A 16,886-nucleotide genomic window follows, 5' to 3' on the forward strand; every position below is an offset into this window, starting at 1 on the left:
CAGGTAAAAGGAGTGAAGTTTATTTCAGGTGTGGCATTCGCATATGGAAGCGCTTGCTGTGAACCTGCGGTCAAAGGAGCTGAAAGGAGTGAAACAAGCCATCTTTAGGCTGCACAAAAAAGGAAAAAATCCATCAGCAAGATAGCAGTAATTAAGTAAGTAGGTATTAGCAAAATCAACGTTTTTGTACATTCTGAGAAAAAAAGAATGCACTAGTGAGCTCAGCAACACAAAAACGGCTGGGTGTCCACAGAGGATAACAGTGGTGGATGATAATAGGATTCTTTCCATGGTCAAAAACAAATATTCTGCAACTCTATTCTCAACCCAATCGAGTGTGCATTTCATTTGTTAAAGACAAAACATAAGGCAGAAATACCCATGAACATATAACAACTGAAGACAGCTGCAGAAAAGACCTGGAAAAGCATGTTCCAGACTTCAAGCCTGTAAAAGGATTCTCAACAATGTATTTAAAATGAACATTTCATTTATGATTATGTTAATTTGTCTAATGTGTCACTGTCCAAATATTTCAGGACCTAACAATATTTTGTCACTGAAGATTTCTTAAAGTGCACTGATACATCCCTAATTACTTTTAACATTACATTAACAATATACAAACAGTATACTATTAAATGAACATTATACTTTAAAACAACCCAAAAGACTGAAGAAGTGCCAGAATGTCGCACCTGAACAAAACTGCATCAAAGCTTTGGAGACTAAATGTTGAACATTTGTAAGAGAAGTTAAAGATTACACTGTGGACATTGGACCTCCATTACCTCTTTGTTCAACAAGTGAGAGAACAATTACTACAATTTATTGTTTTCAATTAGTAATTTTTTTTATACAATTTTAAATTGTGATCACACCATTATGCTGCACATACCAGTGAGTGCTCTGTTAGCTTTCTTGTGACTTGATATACACAGTATAAGTTTTTTTTTTGTGTGTGTGTGTGTGTGTGTGTGTGTGTGTGTGTGTGTTTTTGTAATTTGTCATCTAATGATCTAAATTATGCTAAACATGTGAATATAGAACAACTGAACATAAATAATCTTAAACAGTATTAACAGTAGTAACATCATGAAAATGTGTGTGGTATATCAACAGAAAGGTGTTGAGATCTTTGTGATCGTTAAAAGATTAGACTGTGTCTGCAATCAAGGACAAAATTGCATTGACATGTTTAAGTTGTAAAATAGGATAATGTTATCTTAGTTATATTTTAAATACTGCAAATATCTGTAAACCCCAATAATCTCTCAAACTACACATGCAGTATAGCTTAGTTTCATCATGTAAACTTAAATGAGACTGTGAAATGTTTTTGTATGGTGCTGGTTTTGTGTAAATATGTATAATTTCATATGGTTGGGGTCCCACATAAGTGGTTTTGTCCACCTAGTTTCCTACAGCTGGGAGCTGGCAGCTAGTTGTTTTCAGTGTCGGTTGGTTGGTGTCTGTGTGAAAGCCAATAAATGCCACGCTTGTGCTTTGCATTTTACCTCTGTCTCATGTCTCTTTCAACTGTCAGATATAAATATTACATTTTAATCATAAAGCTGAAAACAGATTTATTTCACCAGAATTGTATGCTATTTATTCATGTGAAAAAGTCTCATTCAGTGTACTGAGAGACAGAAAATGTATTTGTAATTCCACATGTTTCTCCCTTATCGGTCCATGAGGCAGTTTTCCATTCCGCTCCCCCGCCTGTTAAATAAGCAAATCACCAAATGCCTGCAGGACACCTGCCGTAGAGTTGGTAGAGACACGATGCAATAAAGATGGCTCACCGTGCAGTTATCCATTTCCTTTGTGCGTTAGGAGTCTTTCAGAGAGGTGAGAAACAGTTTCCCAAGTTTATATATATATAAAGTTTATTTTCTGAAAGCAAAGCTGTGTGATGTGTGTGTGTGTGCATGTTCTTAGTTACGCAACTACAATAAAGTTTTCTGTAAATACTTTTAAATATCCTTTTGCCTTGGTTATTCGTTAAATTCATGTTTATCATATTTCACAAAGAAAAGATGTTTTAACAAATCCAACTTTATCACCATGTTGGACTCACATATTCTGGTCTTTTACACACCAACCAAAATGTCATGTCTTCTCCAGCAGGTCTAACAGCTCTGCTAGAAACACAGCAGACTGTGATGGCAGCAGTGGGAGGAGAGGCTCATCTCGGCTGTCTGCTGACGCAAACTAAAGATGTTCTTCAGGTCACGTGGCAGAAACTGTTACCTGAGGGGGAGAAGAATCTTGCCACATACAATAAATATTTTGGTCAAAGAGTGAACGCAGCCTTTCAAGGAAACATGGAGTTTGAAGCGGCTGGACTGCAGAACAGCTCCATAGCTATCAGGAAGGTGACGGAGCAGGATGAAGGATGCTACCGCTGTTTGTTTAACACCTACCCTGATGGTGCTCTCACAGGTACAACCTGCCTCAAACTCTATGGTAAGAAGCTTTATTCAATTGAATTTTATTTATACAGCACCAATTCAAACAGGGTTAGCTCATTACACTTTTAATGTAGGGCAGGAGGAAAGAGAACCCACAGTAGCGCAATGCAAGTTCCACACAGAGATGTCAATTATTAGTAATAATAGTGGTAACAATACAAATATAAATTTCCAGAGTCACCTGCTCCAGATGCAGAAACACCTGCAGATAGAGAAGGAGAGGGGAGAGAAATGGATGAAGAAGCACAAGACTATCAGAAAGAGGGAAGAAGTCGAGTCAGTAAGATACATTAATGGGATAAGAATGCATACAGAGGGAGAGGAGGAGCTCAGTGCATCATGGGAAGGCTCCCAGCAGTCTAGGCTTATAGCAGTGTAATCCTCTACTGGGTGAGTACACCTCACTGTTGGTTCGGAAGGAGCTAAGATTGGAGTGCACCAACTATAGACACATCACAAGTCAATTCAGTTAACTAACTTTTAATAGCATGAATAGCAATGCAACTGACATCACATTTACAATCATGTGAAAAATCATAACTGGACCCACACCAAAGTGTAATTGTCCTTAAGTGGTATCCAAGTCGGTGTCTGAAGACTATAGAGGAATTTTGGTCTAAGTCAACTTCATTTGAGTTCAGTGGCAATGCAGATCCAGGTTCCTGGAAACCAAGTTGGGAGGCTCGTCATCTACTGCTTGAAGATTGTTGAATTTTCTTTACTGGATTTTCACTCAATAAAAGACCTGACTGAGACATGTGAAGGGCAACTAATTAAGATTAAACCAACATTTCTGGTGATTTTGTGGCTTCTGCAGGGAAACCAAAAAGCTTAAAAGCAGACTAAAGACTCAGGAGGCTGTGAAGTATAAAAGATGTTTTTGTGAGCAGGGAATGGAGATGGCACAAGCTGGGTGTAATGGGACGGTGTGGTGGAGAGTGGCAAGCAGTGGCTGGAGCGAATCAAGATGGCAGGTTCTGGGTTGTGGTTTGTTGGTGTCGAAACAGCAACGATGGGTTTCAACAAGCAGGCAGGTGAGCGTGGTCTTGGAGCACAATGGAGCAGGTGTTATTCACTGGAAACATCCAAAAGAAGAACCACAAACACAAACAAGAGAGGCATGACCGATGGTAGCTGACTGAAGTATGTGGCAATGAGTGATTAAAGAACGAAAGAGTATATATACTACAGCTGATGATCTGCTGATGAGGAACAGGTGTGAGTCAGCAGGTAGCCAGGAGACAGAAACATAAGCACGTCCACATAGGCACACACAAAACCGAGAGAGAATGGAAAAAGGGAAGGGGAAAACACAAAGAAAGTGGACTTGGACCTGGTTCCACAGCTGAATCTAGGAAGGATTTTAAATTAAATTTGGATATCTGGACTTTACAGGGAGAAATGTGCATTCTACCCAACAATATATTAGGTTAATCTTCAACATCTACAGCAGTAAAATGCAACATGCATATGAATGCAGCAGAATATTAATCCAGTAACATCAGATATAATGAAAGCTGCAAGCAGCGTTGGGTGGGCCCCTGCACGTGTAGCGTGTCGGGTTGTGAGGCGGCCGCTTTGCATATTCTGGAGCTCTGACGGTGCGGCTGTGAATTTTCTACGTATTTCAGACGCTGCATGCAGGCGTTATACGTCACTTCCTGTGTCCCCTTTGTGGCGCTACATAGCACTTGGCGCTATGACTAGAATTGAATATTGGCATATAGATGTGTTCGGGGCGGGACAAATATCAAGCATGTGAAGTTTTGTGCAGATGTGAGCATGTACACTGAAGTTACAACAACTTCCTGTGTCATGGCGAAGAGTTGATCTTTGACGCCACGCCACGGACACGCCCATTGACGAAAACTCACAAATAGCACAACTTTTCATCGTCGATGCCTTTAGAAGGCACAGCAGAAATTTGAAGTCGGTCCGACTAAATCCCTAGGAGGAGTTCGTTAAAGTATGGAGTGTGTTAATCATCCAAAAGTTGCCGTAAAATTCAAAATGGCTGTTGGGTTTAGGGCATCGCTCCAAGAGGCTTTTTGGTACGTCTGCACATGATACATGTGCCACAGAAATTACATACATGTAGGTCAAACGTGCCGCGGGGGCTGCTTTGTTAAAGGTCACTTCCTGTTGCCAGCAGGTGGGGCTATGACTGTGGGTGAATGTCGGCATGTACATGTGTTCAGGGCGGGACTCTCATCCTACGTGTACAGTTTGGTGTAGATGTGAGCATGTACCCTGAATTTATAATAACTTCCTGTTTCATGGCGAATCATTGACGCCACGGACACGCCCATTGCCTTTAGAAGGCACAGCAGAAATTTTAAGTCGATCGGACTGCCTTGGAGGAATTCGTATGGAGTGTGTAAATCATCCAAAAATGACCATAAAATTCAAAATGGCTGACTTCCTGTTGAGTTTAGGGTATGGGTTCTTGAGGCTTTTTTGTGCGTCTTGATATGATACATGTCCCTAGAAAATTTCGTGCATGTAGGTTGAACGTGGACGAGGGGCAAATATTTTCCAATTTTGTAGGTGGCGCTAGCGAGCCATTTTGCCACAGCCATGCGCGAAACACGAAATATGAAATTTTTCACCACTTCTGACATGTGTGCAAAGTTTGGTGACTTTTCAAGCATGTTTAGGCCCCCAAAATGAGCTTACTTTGCAGGAAAAAAAAAAAATCCTTACAGTTTCGCACGGTTCATGCTAATAAATAATAGGTGTGGTCCTCCATTTGTCCAAATTTCACGTCTCTTCTTACTTCTAACCAGACAAGTACTACTACTTCTTGACCTTCTCTTCGTACATATTCAACATAGTGATGAAGCATTCTCTGAGTTTGTCCCATACTGGACTTTAAAGAATCCATTCACCAGCTGATGTCTTTGTAACGACTTCATGTGTTTTCTCTGCAGAGCTGCATGAACCCGTCCTACATGTTGGAGAATCAAACTCTGCTAAAGAGGCACTTGTGTCCTGCTCGGCCACAGGTCGACCTGCTCCCACAGTAACACTAAGTGTCCTGCCACACAACGGCCACTTTGCTAACCACAGCTCTGTGGGAGTCACCAACACCAATGGTACAGTCACTGTCACCACTACAGCTGTGCTGTCTCATCTCCATGACAACAGCACACAGGTTGGATGTGCAGTGCGAGTGCTCTCTGCTCCTCAGATAGAGGTGTTGGTGATGATTCCTGAGGTCAAACAGTCGTCTGCTGCTGGTGAGAAACACTTTCAAAGCTACACACTTAAAGATTGATACTTAATACCTTTATACTTTATCGCTCATGCCTTTTAGTTTTTTTATCTTGCAGGTTCTGATGAGAAACCTCGATCTGGTAACATTGGTTTCAGTAAGTTAATCTTTAGTCTCATGTCATTACCCTTGGATCTGTAGTTGCTTTGTGAATTTTGAGTGTTTCATGTCACTCATCTTCTCTTTTCTCACAGATTTGACTTGGATCATTGTGGTGTTGGTGGTAGTGTCCTGTGTAGTCATCGTAGTGGGAATAAAAATCACCGCCCTGCTTAAACAAAAACATCAGAACCGGTAATTTTTAACTTGGTGGTAGTGTTCTGTGTTTGTGTTGCTGTTTAAACCAAAACATCTTTCAATTCAACATGTGTCTTGTTGTAATATCAGTGTCCCACAGTTAATGAGATGATGATTGATTAAGATGTTTTCAGACAAAACCTCTACATGAATAATTTATAAATGTTTAGAATTGACCTTTCTTAAATCCTTCAGTCTGTCACAACGGGAACTTGATATGCCTCAAACTACAATCGGACACACTCATAAGTAAGACAGTTTGTTCATATTTCAATTACATATGTATTGCTTCTATTGCAACATGATTTCATCTGTCTTCACTCTGTTTAAGCTTTCACTTTCCTACCTACCAACATGCACTTGTACCTCCCTAACGAATTTTTTATTATTTATTCATGAAGCGAGCTGTGATGCTCTTTGGGCCATTATGTATTCAATGTCAGGATGTTTATCAACATAACTGTTGTTCAGAGTGATTTAGAGACTGACTAATGTTTTCTTTTTATCTGAAGAACTAAAGAAGAGCAAGATAATGAGCAGATACAGCTGACACCTGAGAAAAATCTAACAAGTGTCAACCCAAAGACATCACCTTCAATAGCAAGAAGACTTTGTTTTGACCAATGTCAACAATATAGTGACTCAGAATAACCCACAAGACTGAAACGGTAGTTTTTTCAGAGTTACAGGGACTGCAACATAAAAGGTTTAGTTCAAGCAACACATTAATAGCATAACAACCAATGTTTTGGTGATAGAAAGATATTGGAGGCAGTAATGTCCTAGACTGGTAGATAGAACCACTTTGTGGGCTTTGTGGGAGAACATAGAAATGTGGCTTAAATTTGCGTGTACCAATCCTAAACACAGTAGCACACAGAAGAAGAGCACAAGTAATCCTCAGTACTCCATGAAGTGATCAGTAAAGTTGACATGTGAAGCAATTGGGTAATTTTTTATTCTAAAATGAGCACAACTACTGTAGGCTATATACACTAACCTAAAGGATTATTAGGAACACCATACTAATACTGTGTTTGACCCCCTTTCACCTTCAGAACTGCCTTAATTTTACGTGGCATTGATTCAACAAGGTGCTGAAAGCATCCTTTAGAAACTTTGGCCCATATTGATAGGATAGCATCTTGCAGTTGACGGAGATTTGTGGGATGCACATCCAGGGCACGAAGCTCCCGTTCCACCACATCCCAAAGATGCTCTATTGGGTTGAGATCTGGTGACTGTGGGGGCCATTTTAGTACAGTGAACTCTTTGTCATGTTCAAGAAACCAATTTGAAATGATTTGAGCTTTGTGACATGGTGCATTATCCTGCTGGAAGTAGCCATCAGAGGATGGGTACATGGTGGCCGTAAAGGGATGGACATGGTCAGAAACAAAGCTCAGGTAGGCTGTGGCATTTAAACGATGCCCAACTGGTACTGAGGGGCCTAAAGTGTGCCAAGAAAACATCCCCCACACCATTACACCACCACCACCAGCCTGCACAGTGGTAACAAGGCACGATGGATCCATGTTCTCATTCTGTTAACGCCAAATTCTGACTCTACCATCTGAATGTCTCAACAGAAATCAAGACTCATCAGACCAGGCAATATTTTTCCAGTCTTCAACTGTCCAATTTTGGTGAGCTCTTGCAAATTGTAGCCTCTTTTTCCTATTTGTAGAGGAGATGAGTGGTACCCGGTGGGGTCTTCTGCTGTTGTAGCCCATCCGCCTCAAGGTTGTGCGTGTTGTGGCTTCACAAATGCTTTGCTGCATACCTCGGTTGTAACAGGTGGTTATTTCAGTCAAAGTTGCTCTTCTATCAGCTTGAATCAGTCGGCCCATTCTCCTCTGACCTCTAGCATCAACAAGGCATTTTCGCCCACAGGACTGCAGCATACTGGGTGTTTTTCCCTTTTCACACCATTCTTTGTAAACCCTAGAAATGGTTGTGCGTGAAAATCCCAGTAACTGAGCAGATTGTGAAATACTCAGACTGGCCCGTCTGGCACCAACAACCATGCCACGCTCAAAATAGCTTAAATCACCTTTCTTTCCCATTCTGACATTCAGTTTGGAGTTCAGGAGATTGTCTTGACCAGGACCACACCCCTAAATGCATTGAAGCAACTGCCATGTGATTGGTTGATTAGATAATTGCATTAATGAGAAATTGAACAGGTGTTCCTAATAATTCTTTAGGTGAGTGTATATAAAAGGCATATAATACATTTCATTATAGACATAATAGCCTATATATTTTCTTGCATATTAATTTGTGTTGGTAATTTTGCCTTTAATCTTCAATGTTTGTTACTAATGTTATTTATTGCTCATTGGACATCTCACCTGACAGATTTACTGTATTTGTGGTGTAGTGTCTATATGAGTTAGTAGTATTGTTTTCATCTCTTTTTATCCCTGGATAACTAACCTGTGTGTTATGTTCCTGAACGTTCATCACAATTTAATGCTCTGCTTTTTCTTATTAAAACAATCATCCGCACGCTCGTGTGTATAACCAGCTTCCCATTTCCTAGTTAAAGTGGTGAATCTCAAAGTTGAATGTCTACTGTTTTCTCATACAACCTGAGCTCCACCATGGGGACAGAAAAGGTATAACACACAAGCGTTTAAAACTCTGCTTACACCGACAATGAGCGCCAAATATCTATCACCATGTAATGGTATAAACGAATTGTTTGCTGCCATGCTTACATCTAAATTGTCTCTTGAATTAAAACATGTAACCATCAAGTTTACACTGAAAACATGTAGTTAGGCTTTGTTACGCCTTTTATTAAGTATATAACAATTAAGAAACCATTAACCCTCTAGTGTTTAGTCTTGTTTTGCTTGTCTTTATCCAAATGTTTAGAACTAAGTATTTTTCAAATGTTAATATTGTGGAGAGAGAGATTAAATGAAAATACGTGCAACATATATATTTTCTTTATCCCACTAAAAAGTTAACACTTTTTAGGTAACTCCCCCAGAGAAACCCAAATTGACGTCACCACGTCCTAAAGAAGGAAAGTAGATAAAAGGCCTTGTTGTCTTTTGTCTCACTCTCTTCTTAAAAAAAAAAAACTCTCTTGAAACTAAACACTCATGTATCCTCCCGTAACTACGCTTTTGTGAACTTCCTTTACTTTTGAAATTCCGATCTTTTCTTTTCGTTTCATACCTTAAAACTTCCTTCAGACGAGCTGAGAAAGCTACTGTCCTTGAATCCCCAATTTTCTTAGCGGGAGATTTGTTTGATTTTTGTTTGGAGCTGCCTGGGATGAAACTTTCCCAAGACTTGTTTAAACAACATTAAATAGCCTACATTCCTGGGGCCTCGTGAACCTACGGCAAATGTACATCTTATTTGATTTTGTTGTTTTAACATCATCCATTCGTTCTAAGCAACTTTGGACCCAGGAGCCCATACACTTCTCGCCTCGAGTTGAACAAAGTCACGTTTCCAACGACAGAATCTGGAGTGTGTTCCGCTGAGCTATAGCGACACCAAACGAGCTCACAGTGCAAAGCCAGGGCTGGCCGCCCGTTGCTGCAAGTGTTTTCCCGCAAAGGACTCCGGAACGAACCCACCGGTTTGAACTCAACTCGAGACGCCACTGGGGTGTCTGGCCAGGACAACATCCACGAGCCAACCAGCAGTGAGCCTTTGCTACGGGGAATTGCGACAAAAGTAAGGCAAAACAAACTACACTCTGTGACTCGTTGGTGTTCTCTAGTTGGGCTCTCATCTATAGTCAAGAAACCCCTAGGTTATTCATACTAAATTTGCGACGTAATTTCCGACCATTCGTTCCCTCATTCTCTTAGAATCCTCTCCCTCTACAATATAAACTGAAATTCCATCGAGCCTATAGTGTACTGATCTTGGCTTATTACATATTCTGTTCATTACCTTCTGGTTTGTTTCATGTTGACTGTTACTCCTGTAATATTTCACAGTTACTCCCACTGTTGTACTTTAGTTAGTCAATAAATTTCACCTTGATCAGTGATTTGTGTGTGTGTATTGTTAAGAATCTGGGGTCCCTGTACAGAGGAATTACCCTCAGATTTGAGATTGACTGATTGACTGAAGTTTGCCATTTCAGAATAACCGAACAATTAATAACTAATGAATTACCAGAAATTTGTGTAATTATCAAGCTATAGTCAAGGACCTAAAGCCTCGGGCAGACAAGCAAATCTTTAGGTGGTGCCCTGGTTTCGAGGTATGAATTAATATTCCCTAAAATATTAATTTTCATAACTTTATTAAAAATGATAGATAGCGTTAGACCTGCTACACCTTCATACTGTCACCTAGGGACTAGAAGAACGACGACACGGAGAAAACAAGCATCAATGATGCTCATGAGTAAGACACTTTCGTACTGTTGTTATTATTATGATTGAAATGTTCTGCCCTTTTATGTGTTCAATATATTTTCCTACCTACCATCTGTATTGAACTGTTCAGAGTAATTTAGTATAAAAGGATGTATGTTTTTTAATGTAATAATGTGAGTGTCTTTTCTTACCTCAAGGGCCCAGACACCTTTAGATGAGCAGAACAGTCAGATCAGACAACAGACTTCTCATGAGAAAAATTAAACAACAGACAGACCAAAGCTGTCACCTTCAACAGCAAGAAGAGTACGCAGTAGGCGACAGAGGCAAGGAAAAACTTCCTTTTAAGAGGCAGAAACTTCTAGCAGAACCATGGCTCAGGGTATGCAGCCATCTGCCTCGACCGGTCATTAATCAATGATGAACACGTACTTTACACAAATTTGATGAATCAGTTGCTCCACATGACCGCTGGATGTTGCTAGTTGTAGAGTTCATACTATGAAAAATATGAAAGACTATTCAGAGTACATCTGCGATGGACTGGCGCCCTGCCAGGGTGTACCCCGCCTTTCGTCCAATGTCAGCTGGGATTGGCTCCAGCCCCACCCAAAACCCTGTACGCAGGATAAGCGGTTGACAAAGGATGGATGGATGGATTCAGTACATTGTACAGAGACAGCAGTCAGGTTTATGTCGATCCCAGAAGTTAGGACTCACAGGGTTAAACAAATCCCTGTATATACGGGGGAAACATATTTAAAAAGAAGAACCAACTGAACATGTCACTGTAAAGGATATTTCTTGGGGGCTTAACTCAGGTAACAAGTGAGGTATAGCTAATTTACAGGTCAGGCTCTGGGTCATTAGCTGATCCCAAAAGTGTGTGTTCACAGACAAACCAACTCTAGTTCTCGGCCTTGGAGTTCAAAATTTAAACATCAGACAGGCTAGCTGTTCAGGTCAAGGCCAGTTGAAGATGACCTCAGAGGGAAAACCTACAGACAGTATAAGGAAAGACAGAAACATAAAAGGGACCAAAAGATGCTGTCCTTTAGATTTTGTTGAGTTTGTTGTCCTGTTTGTTTATGCTTGTTTTGTGTATGTACACTGAGAGAAATGTAAAACCTCAGTCAGATTCCTCGTATGTGTGCACATACCTGCAGATTAAAGGTGATTCTGATTCGGCATTGCAGGTGTATGCTGGCACTGTATCTCATCTGCAGAGTCTCTTTAAAAAGTCTCATCACACCTGATCCTGACTCACTTTATTTCCATAACAGTCACCGCCAAGAATATAAAACACAGAGAAAAGTTAAATGAGGAACTAAAGATTTGGAACTTTGAGGAAAGAAAACATATAAGCCTTGTTTTATTTTTAAAAGGGAGGGGTTTTTCCTCACAGTCCTAATGGATAGGGAGCTTTGTGCACACTCCAGCACAGTAGGTGGCACCAGCTATTTTAACAACAAAAATGTAGCTGGAAGGTACCTTTGGACACCTGCGCACAGTCACAGATTTCACTTTGAAAAATTTGGCGGCATATCCAGCCTGCAGCAAAGATGTCTCACCAGGCAGTTATCCTACATTTCCTTTGTGTGTTTGGAGTTTTTCAGAGAGGTGAGAAAGAAGACAGCGTCCCAAGTTTTATATCGTCTTTGTCATATGTCTATTTCCATTCCTTTTCTATAACTGAAAGTAGGCTACAGCTGTGTGACTCCTGTGTGTTGTAGTTGCGCAATGACGTTACGAGTTGGCGGTTAAAATACTTTCACATTGTTTAATGGTCAAATTAATATATTTTGCAAAGAAACAAATGCTTTAACAAATCCGGCTTTTTCATTGAGTTGGACTTAAGTATTCTAGCCTTTTATCACCAACAACAACAGGCGGATTTTACATGCCCTGGATATCTGCAAGTGCGCACTGATGTTAGAATAAACAGCTGAGAGATTTAGTAAGCTACATGTTTTATAGTTAAATCTGAAACGTACACCAACTTCAAAATGGTAGGCTATTACAGCAGAACGTTACGATCAATATCAGCAGCACAGACCCAGTTTGAACTTCAAATCAAATCTAGAGGAAGTGTAAAAATACAACATAGGCTTCGTTTACATGAAAATTAATAACCAGGACACCAGCAGGTACGTTTTCATGTAACCGAATGATTTTTTCTAAACTATAGGCCTATAGAATTAGCCTACCATAGAAACCGATCCCGCACAAACCGCAGAACCCGAGAGTAAACCAAATAGGCTACACATCAGCTGTTTCTCCAGAGATGAGCCTTACAGGTTCGTTGATAGACCTACCCCGTGGCGTAGAGGTTAAACTTAACACACACAGTAGCCTATGTTGGTTAAAACCAACACAGAGAGGTCTGTAGTGTGCTGGTATCTCCACCACGTTGCAGCCTGACATAAGCTGTGAATGTGTAGCGAAATCTGTCAGACCAGTGCCCCCCAAAGGGAAACAGGGGCTGTGTCCCAGCGCAAGGACTTCATTTACTATTATAAGTAAATAAGAAGACAACTAAATGTTATCTTGGTTTCTGATTCTGTCAGTAATAAGACAAGATCAATTAGCCAGATGGATATAGGCTATGCTGCATTGATTATTTGATCATGTCAACAAGAGTTGGGATAGCTGTCTATTGCGTATTGCCACACCGCAGAATTTGACCAGAACAAATGTCTTATGATAGTGCTAGTCACACAATTATTTTACCTTTTTGGATTTATTTTTTCAGAGCAAGGCATTACACTAAATAAATCGTTTTGCATTATTAGGCTATATAAAACAGAATTAATAGCTACTTGTTCTAGAGCACTTATATACGTTCAGTTGAAGCCCCATCTCTGAAACTGTCCTCTCCTGCAGGTCTAACAGCTCTGATAGAAACACAGCGCACTGTGATGGCAGCAGTGGGAGACAGAGCCTGCTTAAACTGTCAGCTGATGCAATCCAAAGATGTTCTTCAGGTCACATGGCAGAAACTGTTACCTGAGGGGGAGAAGAATCTTGCCACCTACAACAAATATTTTGGTCAAAGAGTGAATGCTGCCTTTCAAGGAAACATGGAGTTTGAAGCTGCTGGACTGCAGAACAGCTCCATAGCTATCAGGAAGGTGACGGAGCAGGATGAAGGATGCTACCGCTGTTTGTTTAACACCTACCCTGAAGGTGCTCTCACAGGTACAACCTGCCTCCATCTCTATGGTAAGAACCTTTTGTGTAATATTAGAGACATGTCCGTTAATTCTTGTTCCCGCTGCTGATTTTAACCTGTTTGGTTCAACTCCAACTTTACCCAAAACATGTTTACTTGGCATAATAAGTATTTAACAAAATGCAATATTTACTTACTGTGTCAAATGTAATTGTCATCATAGTAAGTCAAATTTTGCTTAACGTCTGGTATGAAAAGTGACACATGCTGCCCTGTTATATACTTCCCACGAGAAGCATTTACTTCATGTGATATTTTAAAATGTTTCTTTGTCTGCAGAGCTGCATGAACCCGTCCTACATGTTGGAGAATCAAACTCTGCTGAAGAGGCACTTGTGTCCTGCTCGGCCACAGGTCGACCTGCTCCCACAGTAACACTAAGTGTCCTGTCACACAACGGCCACTTTTCTAACCACAGCTCTGTGGGAGTCACCAACACCAACGGTACAGTCGCTGTCACCACTACAGCTGTGCTGTCTCGTCTCCATGACAACAGCACACAGGTTGGATGTGCAGTGCGAGTGCTCTCTGCTCCTCAGATAGAGGTGTTGGTGATGATTCCTGAGGTCAAACAGTCGTCTGCTGCTGGTGAGAAACACTTCCAAAGCTACACACTTACAGATTGATCAATTTTATAGCTTTATAGCTCATGTCTTTTGGTTTTGGTTTTCAAGGTTTTGATAAGCAGTCTGAATCTGACAACAGGGATTTCAGTAAGTTAACCTTTAGGTGGGCTCTAGTCAGTATTACCATTAGAACTGTAGTTGCTTTGTGAACATTGAGTGTTTCTTGTCACTAATTGGCCTCTTTTTCTCACAGATTTCACTTTGGTCGCTGTGTTGTCCGTGATAGTGTCTTGTGTTACTGTAGTAATCGTAGTGGGTATAAAAATCAACCTGCTTAAACAAAAACATCAGAACAGGTAATTTTTAACTTTCAACTCAGCATCTGTCTGGTTGTAATATCAGTGTCTCACAGTTAATGTGGTGATGATAGATGGAGATCTTTTCAGATAAAACCCATAAATAAATAACTGAAATGTTTGTTCAGAATTACTCTTTTTATTTTATATCTTTCAGCATAGGTGTCATTTACACTGGAGACGCTGGGGACATGTCCCCGCCACTTTTTGAAATGGCTGAATTTGTCCCCACTACTTTGAAAGCATTCGCTAAAAGTTTTCTGAAACTTATCTTGCAACAAAAAATGTTAAATACCAAAAAAAAATCTGAGAAAGGTTTACTTGCACAATAGGAAAACATGAACTGCAACTGCCTTGTCCAAAAAAGTAACTTAGGCTGAAAAAACAAGCTGCTGATTACAGCATTATTTATATTCGATAATATTTTAATACTCTAAATTGTCACCAGCCACGTGAATTTTGTTTCCCTTCATATGAATAAAGACATTTCCGACAGAAAATGTCTCTAGAATGCAGGAAATTAAGACTTTAATGCTCAAAATCTTCTGGGGGAGGACTCAAAGCCTATTTCTTCAATGAATTTCTTCTAATTAGCATTGGAATATCTTCTTGTCTTGTTCTTATGACGCCAATATTGTGCATTATCACATCTCGTGGACTAAGTGTTTCGTCACCCCCCTAATGAGCCCTTAAATGTCCCCACCACTTTTCAACACAAAGTGACGCCCTTGTCTTTCAGCCCGTCACACAGAGACTCCGAGGAGATCAAGACACCTGCAAAAATCATCAAACCCACTCATGAGTAAGATCATTTATTCATTTTTCACTTGTACATATTTGTTGCTGCTTCTGACTAATGAAATGAATGAAGTCTTGTTTCTGTCTGAAGGAACATAACGCCTTTAATCCAGCAAGTGAACGAGCAGAATAAGCAATTGATGACTACTGGGGAAAAGAAGAGTGACAACCCAAAAACATCATCTCCTGCAGCAAGGTGTCTCCAACAGATAGTAACTTGCACACATTACTGTACTAAATTACTTTATTATAGAATGTATTGTCCTACCATGCAGTGTGTCTATACCTCTTCTACTAATCTTTATTTATACATGAAGCCATCATTGTGTCATAATCAGCATGTTTACCCATGACTCTGTTCAGAGCAATTCAGAAACAGACTAATGTTTTGTTTTTATCTGAAGGAACAAAACTCCTTTAATGCAGCCAGAGAACAAGCACCTGAGGCAGCGGACGTCTACTGCGAAACAACAAAACGACAACCCAAAAGCATCGTCTTCAACAGTGAAGTGTCAGCGAAAGCTATTTTGACTAAAGGCAACTACTTACACAGAATAACCCACAATGCTGCAGTGCCACAGTGACTGACACTGAAAGTCCTGCATAAGAACCATCTTTTAATACAACACTAGGAACAGATCTGTCACAGTTCATTTTTTGTACTTACCTTATCCTTTATAACCATCTTTTTATACACTGCTCAAAAAAATAAAGGGAACACTAAAATAACCCATCCTAGATCTGAATGAATGAAATAATCTCATTAAATACTCCTTTCTTTACATAGTTGAATGTACTGACAACAAAATCACAAATTATCAATAGAAATCAAATTTATCAACCCATGGGAGGTCTGGATTTGGAGTCACACTCAAAATCAAAGTGGAAAACCACACTACAGGCCGATCCAACTTTGATGTAATGTCCTTAAAACAAGTCAAAATGAGGCTCAGTAGTGTGTGTGGCCTCCATGTGCCTGTAATGACCTCCCTACAACGCCTGGGCATGCTCCTGATGAGGTGGCGGATGGTCTCCTGAGGGATCTCCTCCCAGACCTGGACTAAAGCATCCGCCAACTCCTGGACAGTCTGTGGTGCAACGTGGCGTTGGTGGATGGAGCGAGACATGATGTCCCAGATGTGCTCAATTGGATTCAGGTCTGGGGAACGGGCGGGCCAGTCCATAGCATCAATGCCTTCCTCTTGTAGGAACTGCTGACACACTCCAGCCACATGAGGTCTAGCATTGTCTTGCATTAGGAGGAACCCAGGGCCAACAGCACCAGCATATGGTCTCACAAGGGGTCTGAGGATCTCATCTCGGTACCTAATGGCAGTCAGGCTACCTCTGGCGAGCACATGGAGTGCTGTGCGGCCCCCTAAAGAAATGCCACCCCACACCATTACTGACCCACCGCCAAACCGGTCATGCTGGATGATGTTGCAGGCAGCAGAACGTTCTCCACGGCGTCTCCAGACTCTGTCACGTCTGTCACATGTGCTCAGTGTGAACCTGCTTTCATCTGTGA

At 40.7% G+C, this 16,886-nt stretch overlaps 2 protein-coding genes across 7 annotated transcripts in view; both read left to right on the forward strand.

The window, feature by feature from the left end:
* The window catches only part of LOC123976315 (OX-2 membrane glycoprotein-like), a 22,296-nt gene extending 6,154 nt beyond the window's left edge, over positions 1-16,142 (forward strand). For 2 of the 6 annotated variants that reach the window (XR_006826334.1, XR_006826335.1), the window contains exon 9: positions 4-1,516. Coding sequence is in view for 4 of the 6 variants with exons in the window: in XM_046058394.1 (XP_045914350.1) it covers positions 11,969-12,026; positions 13,290-13,628; positions 13,918-14,226; positions 14,313-14,351; positions 14,458-14,560; positions 15,300-15,362; positions 15,450-15,554; positions 15,763-15,889 (1,143 nt within the window). In the remaining 2 variants the exon portion in view is untranslated. Of the gene's footprint in view, positions 1-3; positions 1,517-11,924; positions 12,027-12,671; positions 12,704-13,289; positions 13,629-13,917; positions 14,227-14,312; positions 14,352-14,457; positions 14,561-15,299; positions 15,363-15,449; positions 15,555-15,762 lie in introns of those variants that run through there. The other 4 variants (XM_046058394.1, XM_046058403.1, XM_046058389.1 and 1 more) reach the window with 4 other exon arrangements.
* Positions 2,118-7,091, forward strand: LOC123976341 (OX-2 membrane glycoprotein-like). Its single transcript, XM_046058437.1, has 6 exons — positions 2,118-2,472; positions 5,408-5,716; positions 5,810-5,848; positions 5,946-6,045; positions 6,244-6,297; positions 6,561-7,091. Exons 1-6 carry the CDS (start codon positions 2,118-2,120, stop codon positions 6,697-6,699), a joined length of 996 nt encoding a protein of 331 aa, XP_045914393.1. The 3' UTR covers positions 6,700-7,091.
* Positions 16,143-16,886: the final 744 nt, after the last annotated feature.

Source organism: Micropterus dolomieu, linkage group LG01 (assembly GCF_021292245.1).
Source record: "Micropterus dolomieu isolate WLL.071019.BEF.003 ecotype Adirondacks linkage group LG01, ASM2129224v1, whole genome shotgun sequence".
Taxonomy (NCBI): Eukaryota; Metazoa; Chordata; class Actinopteri; order Centrarchiformes; family Centrarchidae; genus Micropterus; species Micropterus dolomieu.